Source organism: Triturus cristatus, chromosome 3_2 (assembly GCF_964204655.1).
Source record: "Triturus cristatus chromosome 3_2, aTriCri1.1, whole genome shotgun sequence".
Lineage (NCBI taxonomy): Eukaryota > Metazoa > Chordata > Amphibia > Caudata > Salamandridae > Triturus > Triturus cristatus.
In genome coordinates this window covers 552,644,155-552,662,067 of record NC_140584.1, presented here as the reverse complement: position 1 = coordinate 552,662,067, position 17,913 = coordinate 552,644,155, and the positions used below count along the sequence as shown (strand labels likewise).

The 17,913-nt window shown below is 43.7% G+C and overlaps 1 protein-coding gene across 2 annotated transcripts in view; it reads right to left on the bottom strand.

The window, feature by feature from the left end:
• DCDC1 (doublecortin domain containing 1) overlaps positions 1-17,913 on the bottom strand; it is a 1,503,674-nt gene that overhangs the window by 178,875 nt on the left and 1,306,886 nt on the right. For both annotated transcript variants that reach the window (XM_085648291.1, XM_085648292.1), the window contains 2 exons: positions 12,053-12,256; positions 1,422-1,605 (listed from right to left, as the gene is read on the bottom strand). In XM_085648291.1, coding sequence (XP_085504417.1) covers positions 1,422-1,605; positions 12,053-12,256 — 388 coding nt within the window. The remainder of the gene's footprint in view (positions 1-1,421; positions 1,606-12,052; positions 12,257-17,913) is intronic.

Genomic DNA, 17,913 nt, shown 5'->3' with positions numbered 1-17,913 from the left:
CCAATTTCAGAAATACATAGGTGTCTTTCATACCATTTTTTTCCATCTGTATATTTTCCCAAATTAATTGCTATATACGCGGCACATAATAAAAAACCATTGCAAGACGCTGCTCAATTATTGGCTCTGGGTTTGTCTGGTTCTTGATGAACCTACAAGTCCTATATATCCCCACAACCAGAAAGGTACAAAAAATGTAATGGTATATTGCTTTCAAACAGCTGTCATAATAAGAATAAGTTACAGGTGAAAACGTTGACACAAATGGCTGTTTTTTTCAACTAATTTAACATTTTTCCTATATTCAATGGTTAGTTTCTATAAAGAAACCTTGAAGGATCTACACAAATGACCCCTTGCTGAATTCAGAATTTTGCCTACTTTTCTAAAATGTATAGCTTTTCAGGATCCATTATTGATTTTATGTCCCTTTCTACCATTAACTGGAAAGAGGTTGAAAGCACATAAAATAGCAAAAATAGGCTATGTCCAGGAAAAATACCAAAACTGTGTAAAGAAATTTGGTTTACTGGCAAAAGTCTGCTTGTCCTTAAAAGCTGGGAAGATGGTGATTTCAGCACCACAACCCCTTTTTTGATACCATTTGTGGGGAAAAAATCAGAGGCTTTCATATGTAGTCCTTTTTTCCCATTTCCCCCCCCAAAAAAACAAAATGTAGCTATATTTTGGCTAATTTCTGGGTCCCCTCCAGGGGAATCCACAAACCCTGGGTACCTTTGGATCCCTATGATGTTTGGAAAAAAAGGACGCAAATTTGGCTTGTATACCTTATGTGGTGAAAAAGTTACAGGGGCCGAAGCACGAACTATCCCAAACAGCCCAAAAAAAAGGCGTAGCACAGGGGGGGAAGGTCTACCAGCGAAGGGGTTAAAACTCATTCCTTTGTCAAAACCCATACAATACCAGGTTGCAAATTATACAAAGCAAAGCTTAAAAATTAGAAAGTGAATGCACTACCAAAAGCTCGTCATTGCATACTCAGCATGAAAAGTGATTTTATGTAACTTTATCACATTGTAATGATGAACATTATTACCTCACTTTCGAGAAACCTACTCTTGAAATATCAATGTAACAATTTTAGATGATGCTCCTCAACAGAAAAGCATCATTAGATCTGAATGGTCTAGTCGGACATGTGATACATAGGGGACTGATAGAAAAAAGCAATCCGAGAAACTTTGAGGAGTCAAAACCACATTCTTTAAAATTTACTATTAATAAATCCTCTATCAAAATAATCGCCTCATGAAGCACTCATGTAGTTATATCAGGCTGCAACTTTACCATCTCTAGACTCTTGATTGCTGAAGATTTCAAATGTAGGTTGGGATGTGCTTAATGTGTGCAGGTATGATCTTTGTGTTCCTCTATCTGAAAGGGAAGATATTGAATGTTACCTTCTTCATTTCCAGGGAGGACACTTTCGTCTGTGCCATTTTCTTCCAAGTCACTTTGCTTGAAGCACTCATTCACTGCCCAGGCTTCAATATCACTCAAACGAAGCATTTGAGAGCCATCAATAGTGTAGAGTTTGCGAGCTGGCCAATGAAGTTTAAGCTGATGTGTGCACATGTCGAGCAGCTAGGAAAAGAGTAACATACAAAAGTGTACATATGTCAAGTAGCTAAGAAATTGAACTTTACTGAAGCAACATGGGAAGACCAATAATTTTCTTCATCATGATACATTTTTAATGATGGAAAAGAAACACAAGTGCTTCTGCACTTCAAACACATTCACAATTGTTTTCTGATTAAGAACTAGCACTAAACAATCCCCACCCTGTTTGTTCTGCATGCAGGCATAATCTTGAACATCTTCAGACCTAATATCAAAAAGAGGAAGGGATCAGATGACAGGCCTTCTCAAGCTATGGACCCAAGATCTAAGCAGCAAATACTCACAATGCTGTCTCACTCCTGTACTTCTTCTCAGGATATGGACCCAGTATCCAAGCAAAATATACTCACAACGCTGGTTCAGTACTTCAGACAAAAGCTGATGAACCACCCCTTCAAGGAGCACCGTACCCATATAATGACAAGGAACTGTCAGCTCCTTATGCTCCCAGTCAAAACGGTGAAAACTTCCTGCAGCCTCCTTCACCACCGCCAGTTATTTGAACAAAATCGTGATCTAGTTCCCTAGCTAGTTATGATGCACAGCGCCAGACTGATTCTCCCTTGTGGGAACACTATAAATTAAACGAAAGGGCATACAATGTTGTCAAAACAAGAGTGTAGGAAACTGGGTCTCTATATAGTGTACTAAAAAAAGTACACTGTGCAGAGAGTCCAGTGGGTCCCAAATTTGTTTACAGAGGCTAAAGCAGATAATACGAGTGCTCCCTTTTGTGATATTGTGGGCGAGCAGTTAGGCTTACCAGAGTGTAGTGCTAAGCATTTGTTGTACTCACAGAGGCACTGAATTAGACACACACTCAAAGAATAAATCTGAAACCAAATTAGAAAAATAAGACTTCTTTTATTGATATTTCAAAACCAAGAACTTCATTCAAAGGTAAGTACTGTTTACAATAGCCATATTCACAGGTAAGTAAACTTGCAAACGATTTAATGCACAATGCAATCCTATAAGATGTATATAGGTAGGTACAGTCGGTTTCAGGGATTCACCTTTGGAGTTCAGAAATGTAGTGAGCCAAGGTCCAAAGTACTACCAGCAGTTCTCCTGGAACTACGCGGGTTCTACCTGGAGCAAGGTGCTGGTAAGATTGGTAGCTGGGGCTTCGATGAAAGGGGGGCTACCCAAAAACATGCTTCACAGGGGTACTTGAGGTCAAACCCAACAGCTCCCAAATGGGGTCTTGGTTTGCAAGGGGTCTTGGAGCAAGGGGGAACAGCCGGTTCATCAGGACCCGGGCCCAGCGGATCTGGTGCAGAGGGGTTAGGTCAGCTAGGCTGTGTGCGCAAAGATGTCCTCACAGTCAGGGACAAACAGCTGGCAGAGGGCAAAATCAATGCAGCTGGACCACTCACGAAGCAGGTCTCAGCAATGCTGATGTGCCTCGACGGCTGTTTGGGCCTGGTGCAGTAAGAAGCCAGACTGGACTCTCACTGTTGGTGTGTGGGGCAGGGCATCCAGTACCCTCAGGGTTGGTGCTGCCTGATTCTGATTGGTGTTGGTGTCTTCACGTTCATTGAGGAGACGGATCTGACCTTCCAGAACATAAGTACTTTCTCCTGGTCAGCTGTGGCATTGGTCGGGCCAGGGGGCTTCAAGGCGGTGGACCAAACTCTGCTTATGGGTGCCTGTGGACTGCAGGGGAGTAGCTCCTCTACTCCAAGGGTGACTGTAGTTGATTTTCAAGGTGCTGGTAGGCTACCTAAGGCTTTGGTAGTTCTCCAGCTTACAGGACGAGTCACTGTTGCCATTGTTGAGAGAGGGCTGAGGACAGGCAGGGTTTCACTCCAAAGTCCACAGGTCTGCTGCAGTTCTTGCCAGGCAGTGACCTTCTTCGTCCTTCTTCTTTTGATCCATCGAATCTGAGTTCTTGGGTTCAGGGATCCCACCTAAATATTCAATTTAGGGGCGTTAAAGGGAGTGAAAGGTAGTAGCCAATAGGCTTGCTACCTTCAGGGTGTCTACACCCGCTATATGACCACTTCCTGTGGGAAGTGGGCATAACCCTAACCCTAGAATGCTCATTCCATCCAAAACAAGATAGAGGAATTTGAAAAGAGGAATCCACATCAGATGGACCGCCCTAGAGGTGGTGCTGGCTGAATGTGGGCTCCTAATCTTACTAATTTTCCCTCCTGTCTTGCCACCAAAAAGTGGGGTCTGGATAGGGTGGTGGGCATCTCCACTATCTGGAGAGGCCTAGGTCTCATAGCAAAGGCAGCACGCCCTTTGAAGCTTCCCTCCCTGGAAAGCACATCCTGCGTGGAAGAGCTGTGAATACCACTTTCCAGAGCAGGCTTTGTGCCTGGCGTCCGAGAGCGAAGGCTCTCACCTCAGGACGTCAAAAACCTGTCTAGGCTGGGTGGCTGGTCGAGACCGGTCCTTCAACACACTAGCAGTCTGTAGGTTTTCAGGGAGCACCTCTAAGGTGCTCTCTGGGTGCATTTATTAATACATCCAGCACTGACATCAGTGTGGGATTATTATGACCAGGTGTTTGGTACAGTGAAGCCTTCATGTAGCTGGGAAACTCGTAATGATGAGTAACCTGCCCATGTACTCAGTATGGCTTCCCTGAGCAGTGGTAGTATCTAAGGGTGGACTTGCATATATGCCCACACATTGGTATAGTGCACCCTGCCTTAGGGCTCTTAGGCCTGCTGCAGGGGTGACCTACCTGTGCCACATGCAGTGCTGGGTAGGCATGACACACAGGTATGTGTGTCATGTTGACTCTGCTTTTTTCTCTGCACTAGAAGACAAACAGGCTGCAATGGCAGTATGCATGAGCTTGGCGAGAGGTCCCTTAGGGTGGCACAATTCGTGCTGCAGCCATTAGGAACCCTCCTTAGTTCCAAGGCCCTAGGAACCATTGGTACCATTTACTAGGGACCTACAGGGATCCTAACGGGGTGCCAATTGTGGAACTAAGGTGCAGTTAAGGGAAAAAACACTGTTACTGGGGACATGGATAGCAGGAACCCAGTACACTTTCAGTAAAAGTTGCATCAGATATCACGCAAAAAGTGGCTGGGTACTGCAACAGAGTTCAGTTTCTAACAGAGAGCAGACATTTTTTGCCATTGCACTAAATCTTTACTAATATGTTTATTGTCCATGCATTCTTGGTCAAGGAGCAATTCAATAAGTAATTAAATATTCTTCACCTTTGAACTCTAAAGGCTAGGGGCCCGATTCACAGAACAAACTTAAGACAAAATCCTAAACTTAGTACCATTTTGGTATTCACAGAATGCACTTACTACTTCTGGTATTCACAGAATGAACTTACTACTTTTGCGATTCACAGAATAAGTTTACTACTTTTGCTATTCACAGAATGGATTTACGACTACTAACTTTACGTCCGCACTCGGGCCGGAAATTCCGGCCCGGAGGCGGATCATCCGGGCCGGAGGCGGAGCTTCCGGGCCAGATGCAGATCATCCGGGCCGGAGGCGGAGCTTCCGGGCCGGAGGCGGAGCTTCCGGCCCAGAGGTGGAGATTTTGGCCGGAATCCCCACCTCTGGGCCAGAAGCTCCGCCTCCGGCCCGGAAGCCCCGCCTCCGGCCCAGAAGCCCCGCCTCCGGGCCAGATGCTCCGCCTCCGGGCCGGAATTTCTAGCCCGAGTGCGGACGTAAAGTTAGTAGTCGTAAATCCATTCTGTGAATAGCAAAAGTAGTAAGTTTATTCTGTGAATCGCAAAAGTAGTAAGTTCATTCTGTGAATACCAGAAGTAGTAAGTGCATTCTGTGAATACCAAAATGGTACTAAGTTTAGGATTTTGTCTTCAGCTTGTTCTGTGAATCGGGCCCTAGAAGTTGTCACAAAAGCTGCAATATTCACAGAGTGTCTCAAGTAACACATATTTGTGTGACAAGGGTAAGATCTCCATAAGCTGGTGATATGATCAAAGTAACATCAAACATAATGTGACAGTCAAGATCAAACCAATGCTGTCTAGGTCACCAGTGGTTAAGCAGCCTCTCTTTTCTCTTATAAAGTGGCACACCAATGGATGCAATAATCCTAACATATAGACACAGAAGAAGTCATTGTGAAAAACATGCTTTAAGACTCAACACACAGGGGGCAACAACCAGTGTTTGCTCAAATCGGCACAGAACATCTGAGTCAATGACACCAATATGAGAGTGTGCATATGTGACAGGGGTAGGTCTGAACCCCTTTGAAGATAAATGGGCTAATCATGCATATTTATTTGGCAGCTGCTATAGTGGTTAAGTAGGAGGAAGATGGGTATGTGTGACTGTAGCAGGGTCTGGTCTACTGCATCTTATGTAGTCAAATTATAGCAATGGATGAAGATAATTTTTGCAAGGAATGCCTCTGAGCAGTGCAAACATGGTCTGGTTTGATTGATTTCCATGTGTAAGGTATGTATTTATGCTTTGTTAGTTTTAAGCCATGGTTTGATGCAATTTATGCCACTACTCATGCTAAGTAGATACGATTGACGAAAGGTGAGCCAGGCCACGAATTCTTCATTGAAACTGAGGCGACAAGAGAGGGTTGAGAGATGAGAAATTATTATCAGTGATGTTGAAGTTTGCTGACAAGTTTAAGAGAACGAGGAGGCAAGCATCTCTTGTGTTAGTGACCCAGAGACCATCACTTGCTACCTAGCTAATTGTTTTTCAGTGCTGTCATGGGGTGTAAGTGATCTGGTGAACCAGAAGAAGCTGCTGGAGTTCAACATAGGCTGCAGGGGTTGCATCGCACCTGCTCTATGCAATATTTTCATAGGTAAGGAAGTTTGGTGATGGGATGATCATTGGAGAGTTTGTTCAAGGTGAGGAGGTTTTCTTTTAAAGTGAGAGAGGATGGAGGAAGACTAGTATTTTGATTCTGGCAAGTGGGAGGATGTTAGGGCTTCTAGTGAATCAATGATGGGCCATTGTTTCAATGATGGAAAGTGAGAGGATATTAGGACTTTCAGTGAGTCAATGAAGCTGACCATAGTGAGTATTTTGGTAAGGGTATTCTGGCATCAATTTTGCAAATGTTTTTTACATTATAGTCGTTGATGTCATAGTTGATGTCAAAGGAATTTTCTATTGAGTTGGAGATATGTGGTGATGCTAGAAGATTGATGCACTGGTTGACCACCTTAAATAGAGATGTCCCTCTTTGTTAGTAAAAGGAATGCAATTCGTGATATGCTGTTATAATGTTTGGTATCAAGGAGTGCAATTCATGATATGCTGTTATAATGTTTGGTATTTGTTTGCAATGTTCAGAACTGTGCGGTTGGGTGGAGACTGGGAGACGGATTTTTCAATGTCTTCTTTTCATGAATAAGGGTGAGTCTTTTGCTGGGGTTAAGCTGTGAGGTGTACAAAGGTGAAGATGGTTTGTGTTTATTTTTTTATTGTATGGGGATGAGTAACGGTGTGTGCTGAGTGGGAGAGAAATTAATATTTTTACTGAAATCCATAAAAGAAACATTGTGATTTTTGTTGGTTTGGCTGCCACCTATGTATTGGTTTGCGGATGGTTATGCTAATAAGAAAAGCATGGTGGTCAGGCCATTCCTGATTAGCAAAGAGGGCAGAAAATGCTGAGAAGATACGTATTATATATTTTTTTCATTGATTTTTTGGTGAGTTCCCCTGGGAGACTGTATTCCCATTATAAGTGGACTTGGTGATGGCAACCTTTGACATGAGCTCGCAGAATACTGCGAGAATGTTTGTGGTACTGGTAGGTGATTGCTAAATGTTATGTTATGTTAAATATATTTATAGAGTGCTCAATTATCCAGAGGTGTCCTGGCACCAGTTCTGGTTTACACAAGGAAATGACGAGGCCTAATTCCTAAAGAGACAGGTTTTTAGCTCTTTCCTGAAGGATACAAGCTATGAGAGGATCTAAAGTAGAAGGGCAGGTGGTACCAAGCGTTGGCTGTGCAAGTAAGAATGCTGACTCACTTGAATCTAGGAACAACCAGGGTTGTAGCACCAGAAAAACACTAAGGTTTCCATTGGGCTCATACAATTTAAAATTTTGCTTCAGGTGGTGGGGACCTGTGTCTTGGAGTGTCTTATAGGTGGTACAAAGAGCCTTAAACTTAATGCAACACCTAACAGGCAGCCAGTCAAGATTCTAAATGGCAGTACTTATCGATTTAAATGTTGTGATTCCAGATAATAGCCTGGCAACTGCATTTTGTAGCATTTGCAGCTTGTTCAGGCACTGGTGATGTATATTTAGGTACAGCCCATAACAACAATAAAGTTTATATGAGGAGGCAACTGTTTTTTTGTGAATCAGGGGGCATCTAATGGAGAATTTTTTAAATCATCCTCAAGGTAACAAAAGTGGATGAGGTGACTGCATTAACTTGGTCACCAAAGGTGAGTTTACTGTCCATTTGGACTCCTAAGTTTCTGGCCTTCTGCACCGGTGCTGGGAGGGTGCCTAGTTCTCCTGACCACCAGGATGGTGACCAGAAGGATATCTGATTTCAAAAGAGGATGACTTCCGTCTTCCCTGAATTAAGTTTTAAGCAATTATTACCCATCCATTTACTGATGGCCAACATTTAGTCAGGGAGACTGGGTCCTGGGTCCTGTGTCTATATCATGATTAGATCATGACGCAACACTTTTCATGTCATCAGCATAAGAAGTGGGTGAAAAGCGGAAGGATCTTATCAACGAGGCTAGTGAAGATACATACACATTAAACAGCGTGGGGCTAAGCGAGGACCCCTGAGGGACCCCGCAAAGCAATGAAAAAGGTTCCGAAACATGGGAGTCACGTGCTACTAATTGTACACACTCCGAGAGGAAGGAAAGCAACATGGTCAGTGCTGTCCCATTCCCTCCAATCTTAGGAAGATGGTCAAAAAGAAGGTCATGATTGACCGTACCAAAAGCTGAGGATAGATCGAGCAGCTTTGCCTTCAGCATCCAGGGCCTCTCTGATCTCTTCAGAAGATGGAGAAGGGTGAAAAGCTGGTTTGCTCTGTGATCTAAGTAAGTAAACTGCAGTTTTGAGAGGTAAGTCTTGTGATTTGTAGAGTTGATTTTTTAATTGTAGTTAAGTCGCCATTGGTTTTGTGAATGTTTGTCTGGTGGCTAATTGTGCAATCATCTATGATGCGCTTGTTATTGATGACAGAAAAGGTTTGGTAAGCTATAACTCTTTTTTATCTGTGAAGTTATCATCAATGTTGGCTGCATGTGTGTGGCCTAAGTGAGCGCTGATTAGCAAGAGTCATGGGTTGGAATATTAGAGTTTGCTGTGTGTGTTTATGTGAATGAAGTTGTGTGGTGTAGTGATACAACTGTTGTGTTTGAACTGTGGGTGCAGCAGTTGAGGGTAGTGTGGTGAGAGAGCATGTGCATATGTTCAGTTAAAATCATGCATGCAAATAGGCATGGGTAAAGGCGAGCATGTTTATTCAGGAAGGAGGGAGGTTGTTAATGGTTCACGACAGTTGCATATCATAGTACCTTCCAAATTTACAGAGGAATGCCACCAGTAAATTCATTTGACCAATACAATAGAATAGGGTTTATTTGACACTTTCAGGCCATTACTGCATTCAACTAAAACCATATATAAACATACATTTGTTTGTGATGAACACAATTCCCATACAATGGTGCAATGTTTCTGTTGATGTACATTCCACTTCAATTTGTAATCCATCACAAAACTCAAATATGTGTAGATGCTTGTTTACATCCTGGAAGTACCTCCCTCCATGTTTACAGATCCCCACCAGCCCCTGCATTGATATCTATGCCTTCAGTATATTTATAACGTCAGCAGGTAGACTGAAGGCACTGATTCTTTGCTGAGCAGACCTCATTTTTGAACCACCTGTTCAGCAAGGTTTGTTTTCTGCAAACAAACTTCCGAAGAGGGAGCTTGTTTCCAGAAAGTCTACAAACAATGGACCTCACATGCAGGGAGTTTTCTCCCTGTGCGTGGTTGTCATTGTGCACAGAGCCGAACTAGCCGTAGCGGGCTCTGGGCATTTCCTCAGTGGGCAGCAAGAGTGGGGGCCTGTTTTGTACTGGTGAGGTCCGTTTTTGTTACTGGGGGCCGGTTTTGCAACAGTGCTGCAAAATTGGCCCATTGTAGCAAAAGCGCAGCAGCAATGTTCCAGTCCTGACAATTACGTATGACCCCCCCCGCCCCCTCCCCCTTCCAGGGGCCGGTCGCATGTAATATGCCAAAGCTGGTTTCCGATCCCAGTCTGGCTCTGATTTTGCATTGTCTCTACCAGGCACCACTTTGCCTGACGTGACGATCTTGGGTAGAGAAAATTAGTGCTAGTCACCCTGCTTTCTACAGGGTGGGTAAGTGCCACTGTGACCTGACTACCCTGTGGCAGATGGGCACTTGGTTAAGTGCTTACGCCCGCAACACCAGCTGAGGTTCTGCAAGTGTTAATCCAGCACTTCACGCAGTAGCAGCTCGCATAGGGCGTGCTGTGGGGCGGGGGAGGGTCAGGTTGAGGGGGTAGCAAATACGGACATAGGACGGAACGGAGGAAAGTAATTATTACCAGACATGCCAACCCTCCCGATTCAGGCGGGAGACTACCGATTTCAAGGCTAGCCTCCCGCCTCCCGATTCCTGCAAGCAAAAACCCGATTCCTCTGGTGTTTCAGCTGACAGGGCTTGGTATTGTGTAACGTGCTAATTCTTCCAGGAATAGTCTGAGTGGGGATGCAGGGGTTCTAGAAGGGGTGAAAAACCAATAAAGCCCCATTAACAAGCGAATGGTCTTTTAAAGACCTGTGAAATACTCGGGCGGCTGTGTGTGTGCCCGGGAAGCTGTTTCAGCCCCGGCTGCCACACACCATGGGGGGGTGTATGCATTGCCAGCAACCTGCCAGGCCAGTGCACAACACTTGCATCACCCTCTCTCTTCCTGCCATTGCGCTCCATGATTCTGAAATGTAAGCAAAAAACGTGCATTTGCGTTTCAAATGTCCAGTCCTGCAGCAGCACACTTCCAAAGCCGATACATGACAGTAACCCGATTCAAGGCCCCATTCTCCCGAATTTTTTAAAAAATCTCCCACTTTGCTCTTCTGAAATGTTGGCATGTATGTATTACGTTCCTCCGTTCCGTCCTATGTCCGTGTTTGCTACCCCCCACCCTGCCCCTCCCCCGCCTTGCCCCACGGCTCCGCAGCATGCCCTATGCGAGCCGCTACTACAGAGAAAGAGGGGTTGGCAAGTTTGGCTGGGAGGGAGCATCATCGATTTACTGTGCTGTACTCTAAATGACACCCTTAGCCTCTAACTTGTTCAGTCGGGAGGTTATCAATAAACACTTCGATGCATGCAAAATACATCATTTTTGTTTTAGACAAGTTTCATTTTAAACAGTTTTCTTGAGTGGATAACTGAATCTTATTCAATAATATTTTCAGTCCAACTGGGGTCATAGATAGCTGGATCAAATCACCTATGTATGTCAATTGTGTCAGCCTAATGTTCCCCAGACTAGGGGATACCTTTTCTACCTGATTTCATATTTACGAGGAACCCAATTAGCAAACGTGCTAAAATGCATAATTGATTAGGCCATTTGTGATTAGCATCTTTGACGTAAACCTTACCTGCTTGCTTGAGTCATCCATTCCTACGCAGGCATATGGAGTTTTATAATAAAATGAAGGAATGTTCTGTCAATGCCCCGAGAGTGCGTTTTATTCTAGAGTCTGTCCAATCAGTGCTATCGGGGGGAATTTAAAGTATGGAGTACGCATACAATACTCATATATGTTTCCTGTTTCAGTGTTTACTTGCAGATGGATACAGTGAATTCAATTTCAGCAGATAGAAGGTTTAAGTACCTTCCTCTGACATGGGCTGCTCTCACTCAATTGCGTGCAGGATGATAGACATGATGATATCAAAAGTTTCCCCGTCTCCTTCTCCATGGAGATGTTAGAAACTAATAAATGACTAAGGGTTGGATGCATGTGCACCACTAACTTTTTCTGGGTGGTGGTAGAGAGTAGCACTTGAATTCCCTGGCCAGTCCTCTCTGTAAGTAGGTGTATTCATTTGGAGACACAGTGAAACATTAATCACTTATTAGTTTCTGCTCTGGAATCAGGCAATGATAATGTGACGTTATGTGTAAAAAGACTTCACACACACACACACACAGACACGCACACACACACACACACATACACACACACACACATACACACACACTTGGATGTCACATACACAGATTAATCATAAACAGGACTATATAGTCTACATTTGGAAATGTGCCCAATGCCCAAGCAATTATAATATATTCTTGCCCTTCCATTTGCCTAGCCCTTTCCATCTCCGAGCAATGAAATAATTATTTTACTTTGCAGTTGTTACTTACCATTGTGAATGATTTCGCGACAATTAACTGTCCATTTCTGTATCCTGCTCCATTTTTGAATGCATTGATTTTGACTGCTCGCTGGGTGCTGGCAGCAGAAATTTCTTGTGAGATGGTTTGTATGGATGTTTCAGAGAGCAAAGAAGAAACCATATTATCAAAATACTTCAGAGTATTTTGTGCTTCAGAAGTAGATAAATCAATCTAGAAAATTAAGATAAACAAACACTTTATACCTAAAAAGCATTATATTTTCATTTTTAAGCGTTCTTGCAACATAATAGGCTTTATTGATATAATTGTGTGAATATTCTCTTTATGTAAATGACATGTTTACTGATGTTTGAACAGCAATATACTACTTTTAGGTCTGGCTACAAATATATTTTCTGTTTTAAATCCATATGTTATTAATTCTACTAAAAATACAATAAGAAGTAGTACTGAGAGGGGCATATTTTCAAGGACCTATCTCTGAGTTAGCGGCACTTTATCGCCGCCAAAGTGGCGATAAATTCATCGCACCATTCACAAGCTGGTGCTAACAGCTGATTTCACCATATTTCCTGTGATAGCAGACACAAAAAACATCGCCACAGATGACACCAGCAACTAACGCTAATGAGATGCAGAGTAGGCGTTTCCGCGCAAAAAGCCGAGACAACACCACTTCGCAACATTCTCAAAGACCAGCCAGATCGGCGATAAGAACACAAAACATGCGATAAGGCACGTTAGCAGCAGGGATTTAAACCTGCTCTGACCTGGTATAAAGTCAGACGTCAACCTGCACCCTGAAAGGGAGCCCAGTCCACAGGCCCACCTGAAGGACAACAGATGCCATGGAGCTACTGATCATGCACCTCGGACACCCAAAAGGGCCACAACACTCACCACCACCACCCACAGGCCCGCCTCCCGGACCTCCCCAAACTAACATGGAGTCAGCGCAGACACAAAGACAGCGGACCTTCAGAAAATGCACCAGCCTCACAGACTTAACACCAGAGGATGTCATTGCCCAATACAGGCTCAAAAGGACAACCATCCTCCGCATCCCGACCCAATTTGCCCACAGGCTGACTGTACCAACACAGCGGACAACCAACATCCCTCCGCAGACAAAGCTGCTGGCTGTACTGCACTTGTTGGCCTCTGGTACCTTCCAACCAACAACTACCAGAGTCGGAGGAGTCTTACAGCCAGCCCTATCAAAGTTCCTCACACCTGTTTTGGATGCCATCATTAGCTTGGTACTCCAGCACCTGCACTTTCCACACACTGCGCAGGAACAGGTTGAGACCAAGCAAGGCTTCTAAGCCATAGCTGGCTTCACGCACGTGTTGGGGGCAATCAACTGCACACATGTACTCCTCGTGCCCCCTGCCGCCAATGCACACAACTACCGCAACAGGAAGCACACGCAGTCCATCAATGAAAAAACAATAGTGGACCACCGGGGACTCTTCACCAATGTCATCGCCAACTACCCAGGCATTGTGCATGATTCCTTCATCTTCCGACAGTCCATTATCAACCAGTGCTTTGATGCTGGCACCGATGGAAGTGCACTGCATGTCAGTAAGTAACAACTGAACACACCACACACCTCAACTCCACCAATATACAACTCACAACTCTGGGAATGCACATGTTACAAAATCACATACAGCATGACAACCAACATGCCCACATACCAGACACGACAACACAACTTACTGGGGCAACCTGGGCTAGCCATGTACACAAGCCATTAACGGCATGGCACCTCAGCCACACAATAGCAGAATGTGGGGAGAGGTGGGAACCAGGCATGTGTGAAGAGGGCAAGTGACCTATGAATGTGAATGTACACAATGCCAAGTGTGGCGTGGATGTGCCGAACAGCATTTAGTATGCAGACCACGGACATTTCCATGTCGACACACACTGCTGGTGTTTGGAGTGTACTGGACAGTTGACGCAACCATTTCAGCTCAGCCAGTGGGGCAGATCACGGAAGAGTAGCTTGTTACGTCCCCCCTGTAAACGTGAGCGTAGTGGACTGGTCCGGCGTACACCAGGCCAACGTAGGGGTGTGAATAAAAGGCCCATTGCTCTGGGCGTGGTTCTCTTCCGGAATTGCCAATGTGTCTGCCAGGGTGGCGCCTCTCCCGCCGCAATGAGGCCAACACCATGAATGGTGGTGCCTGCGATCCTGTGCGCATGCTGCACTCCAGGCTGCTGGTCCCCAGACCTGTCTTGCCCGTCCCTGCACACCCAGGCCTCACTGCTCACCTGCCGACACTGGCGTGTGTCAAAGAGGGGCCACCACGTGCCGGTGCAAGCTCCAAGCCCGAGGCCCACGACACAGGCCCCCATTACTCCTTTCTCATTGACGTACTCCACCGCTGCCACCGACCTACACTGCTGTCCAGCACGGCGGGGTCACCTGTGTACTGCCTACACTGCGGACCTGCAGGCCTCACAACAACCCAATTCAGTCCGGACCAGGCAGGACACGGCATCGTCGCAGGCGGCACACATGCACAGCTCTGGTGCTTCTACCTCTGTCAGCGACAAATCATCGCCACATGCCATTCCAACATCGTGTGTTAGACTTCCAGGAGTAGCTGGCTGAACAGCGGTTGGCCCACGCTGACCGCTGCCTCCGGCTTACACTGCGGTCAAGTAGGTCACACATGTGGAACTGAGTCTTGATTTGTGCATGGCAGAGTTGCTACCATTGTACAAGCCTCATCGCAGACTGCATCCCCTTTCAGCTCTGTTGCCACTAACTCTGTGCACCGAAATTCATGGACACTCTCTTGTTGAACTTTGGTGGCGTATGAGTCTATGGCCCGGGTGTCGTCATCATTATCATGTAGCCGATACTGACTTGGTATCAAGAATGTGTCTGTAGCATTCATCTCCTCCATATTGCCTGTGTCTGCCTGGTTCTGCTCTCTTCAGGCCATTGGAATGATTGTTTCTTTTGGAAAATTAATGTCGGAGGTGGGAGGTCTCATATCTTTATTATTACAAATTATGACAAAGATAGTAATCCTGGCCAATTTATTGTGAAAAGCTTTTGTTGATGCCAATAGGATTATAAGTGTTAAGGGCATTACACTGTGGTAAAGGCTGTAGATAGATATTTTGTTACATGAAATCTCACAGATTAACACAGTAGGCAAGACATTTGTTTACCCCCCCCCTGACAAACACTTGGAGTTGACAATTTGAAACATGGTAATCCTTGTTAGGCCCTTTTCAGAAGTGGTTGTATATTGTTTTGCACATATTTGTAGTTTCATCACTGTAACTCATGGTTGCCAGCAGATGTGCAATACAGGAGGTCTCAGTTCATCATATTTGCAAGCCAATGATGAGGGTTAAAGGCTTGTTTGGTTAATTGGGAAATGTTTTGTCGGATACCATATATCGGATCTCTTTATTGTGAAAGGTTATGTCAAAGGTAGTAGACATCACTTACTTATTGTGAAATGCAATTATTAAAGCCAATATTCATATAAGGGTGGGCTATTATTACACTGTGTTGAAGGCTGTAGTTGGTATTTTGCTAAATAGACTTTCAAAGATTAACTTCAGCACCAATTTTAGTGCTGGTTACCCCTTTGAATCCTTGTTTGAACTTTTTAAAAGGGGTTATAAGTTGTTTTACGATTTGTAACTTTATAAGTATTTGTAATTTTGCTGATTGTTTCCCTGACGGCTGAATTTTAAGAAAGCTTATTTTCAATATAGTAAGCCCGAGATGGTGAAGGTGACACACCCACGAAAAGTTAGTTAGTTAATTTGAGAAAGTTATGACATAGGACTGTCTATTATTATGAAGGTTATGACAAAGACATTATGCCAACCTATATATCACGAAAAGCCTACTGAGGGACTGTCATTACACTGAGTTAAAGACAGCAGACATGTATTTTGCTACATGAAATCTCAGAGAATACCATAGGAGGCTAGGCATTTGGTGATGGCTATCCCCTGTGACAAACCCTGCAGGTAGATTTGTTCTTTGAGAATCCTTGCTATGTCTTGTAAGAGGACAGTATATTGCTTTGCAAGCTCTAGTTATGTACATGGTTGAAATTTTATTACTGTTACCAAATGTGGCGTTGTGGTCAAGCATGTACTCAATACAGTAGGCCAGAGTTGGGTATGATGATGAGCCAATTATAAAGGGTATAGACCTGACTGATTATTTGGGAAATGTTATGCAAGATGCCTTAATTTATTATGAAAAAATAGGTAGTAGACCAGTCTTGTGCATTGTGAAAATCATATGTGAAAAAAGTCGGACCTTTAAGGGTCAATTGATATTACATTGTATTAATACCTGTAGAAGGGCATTTTTTTAAATGGAAGATCACAGATTACTGTAATAAGCAAGGAGTTTTGTCTTGGTTGCTTCCTTTGACAAACACATTGGAGTAAAAATTTGCACTATGATAATCATTGCTACATCTTCTTAGGAATGTCTGGCAGCTGTAGTTGTCTTGTATCACTAGAGAGAGTGAGAGAAGCAGTTCAGTTCCGGTTTCCGGAGTATTATGTTCTCACACAGCGCAACTGCTGGTATCTGTTTTCCAAATTTGTTCAACAGATTTCCGGAATCAATTATTTAATTTATCTAGAAGAATCCTATGCAACAGATGTTGTCCTAATACATAACCATTGTAGATGTTAGGATATCCAAAGATATTGGAGAAGACGCCTCACTCACTAATAGTGACATGCTTCATCATTGGCGTCTTCCCACGCCCAGGTAAGATGGTACTACCTGGGCGGACTCAACCAAAAGATGTTATGGGAGTTCTTATATAATTTTTTTCTGGTTATGCAGGGAACCAGGTAGGTGATATATTTAAAAATACCTGCAGGTATACCCCAATGCTTTGCTTTATTCGTAGGGTACCTGGGGTATGAAATAAAATCAGTGTGTTTAATGGGGTTCTTTTGATCTTATTTGGTTAAAATGTACCCACTTTAAAGTGCCAACATGTTTCGGCCCTCAACGTGAGCCCTTCCGGGTCTGGGGCTTTCTTCAGGGCTGTAATATCTACTCTTCGGTGTCCCTGGCTATTGTTTGACAATATATTTAATGCAAACCTAAACAAGTAACAGGCCTATTGCACTCACCTATTTTCCTTAAAGTTCCAGTAGTATTTCTGGAAAAAAGAAAACAAAATTGTATGCACAAATACATTTCTGCGATAGGATCTAACATTAGTAAAATATACAAATGCTTAATCTACTGTGATCTACTCCACAGACCAAGTGCTAATGGTGATCAGTGTCTACCACTGCTTAGTGTCTATGTATTGTTGCTTCACCCATGCTACTATCTTACAACCTATTTCCTTATTTCTACTTACAATTACCCTTTGTGATCTCTATGTTTTTTTATATATATTTTTATAGAAGTGATTCTATATTTAAAATCACGTGGTTCTGCAACAACCAACGATACTGTGTGTTATTATCTAAGTGACATGCTCAGTGATGTTATCAACCATGTCCCTTCTATATACATGCTCTGGTCTTAATGTTAAGTTGTTCTAGGTGATATATGGTACCCCTGCAGTTCACTGTTCTCACCTACTGGGTGGTGCTATTATGCACCATGCGGGTCTTGTGAATCAGGGTGCCGTCTTGTAGTCACACACTAGGAATAAAGCATATACATGTCTCTTACACAATGATGTTGTTTGGTGTTAATTTAACTCCACCCGATCATTTCACAAGGCGATATTGATATTTCTTCTACTTCACACTAGAGAACTTAAAAGCGATCTATTCTTTTTCCCACATTCTAATTTATGAACTTTATTCAATCAATTGTTAAGTTTTGTTTC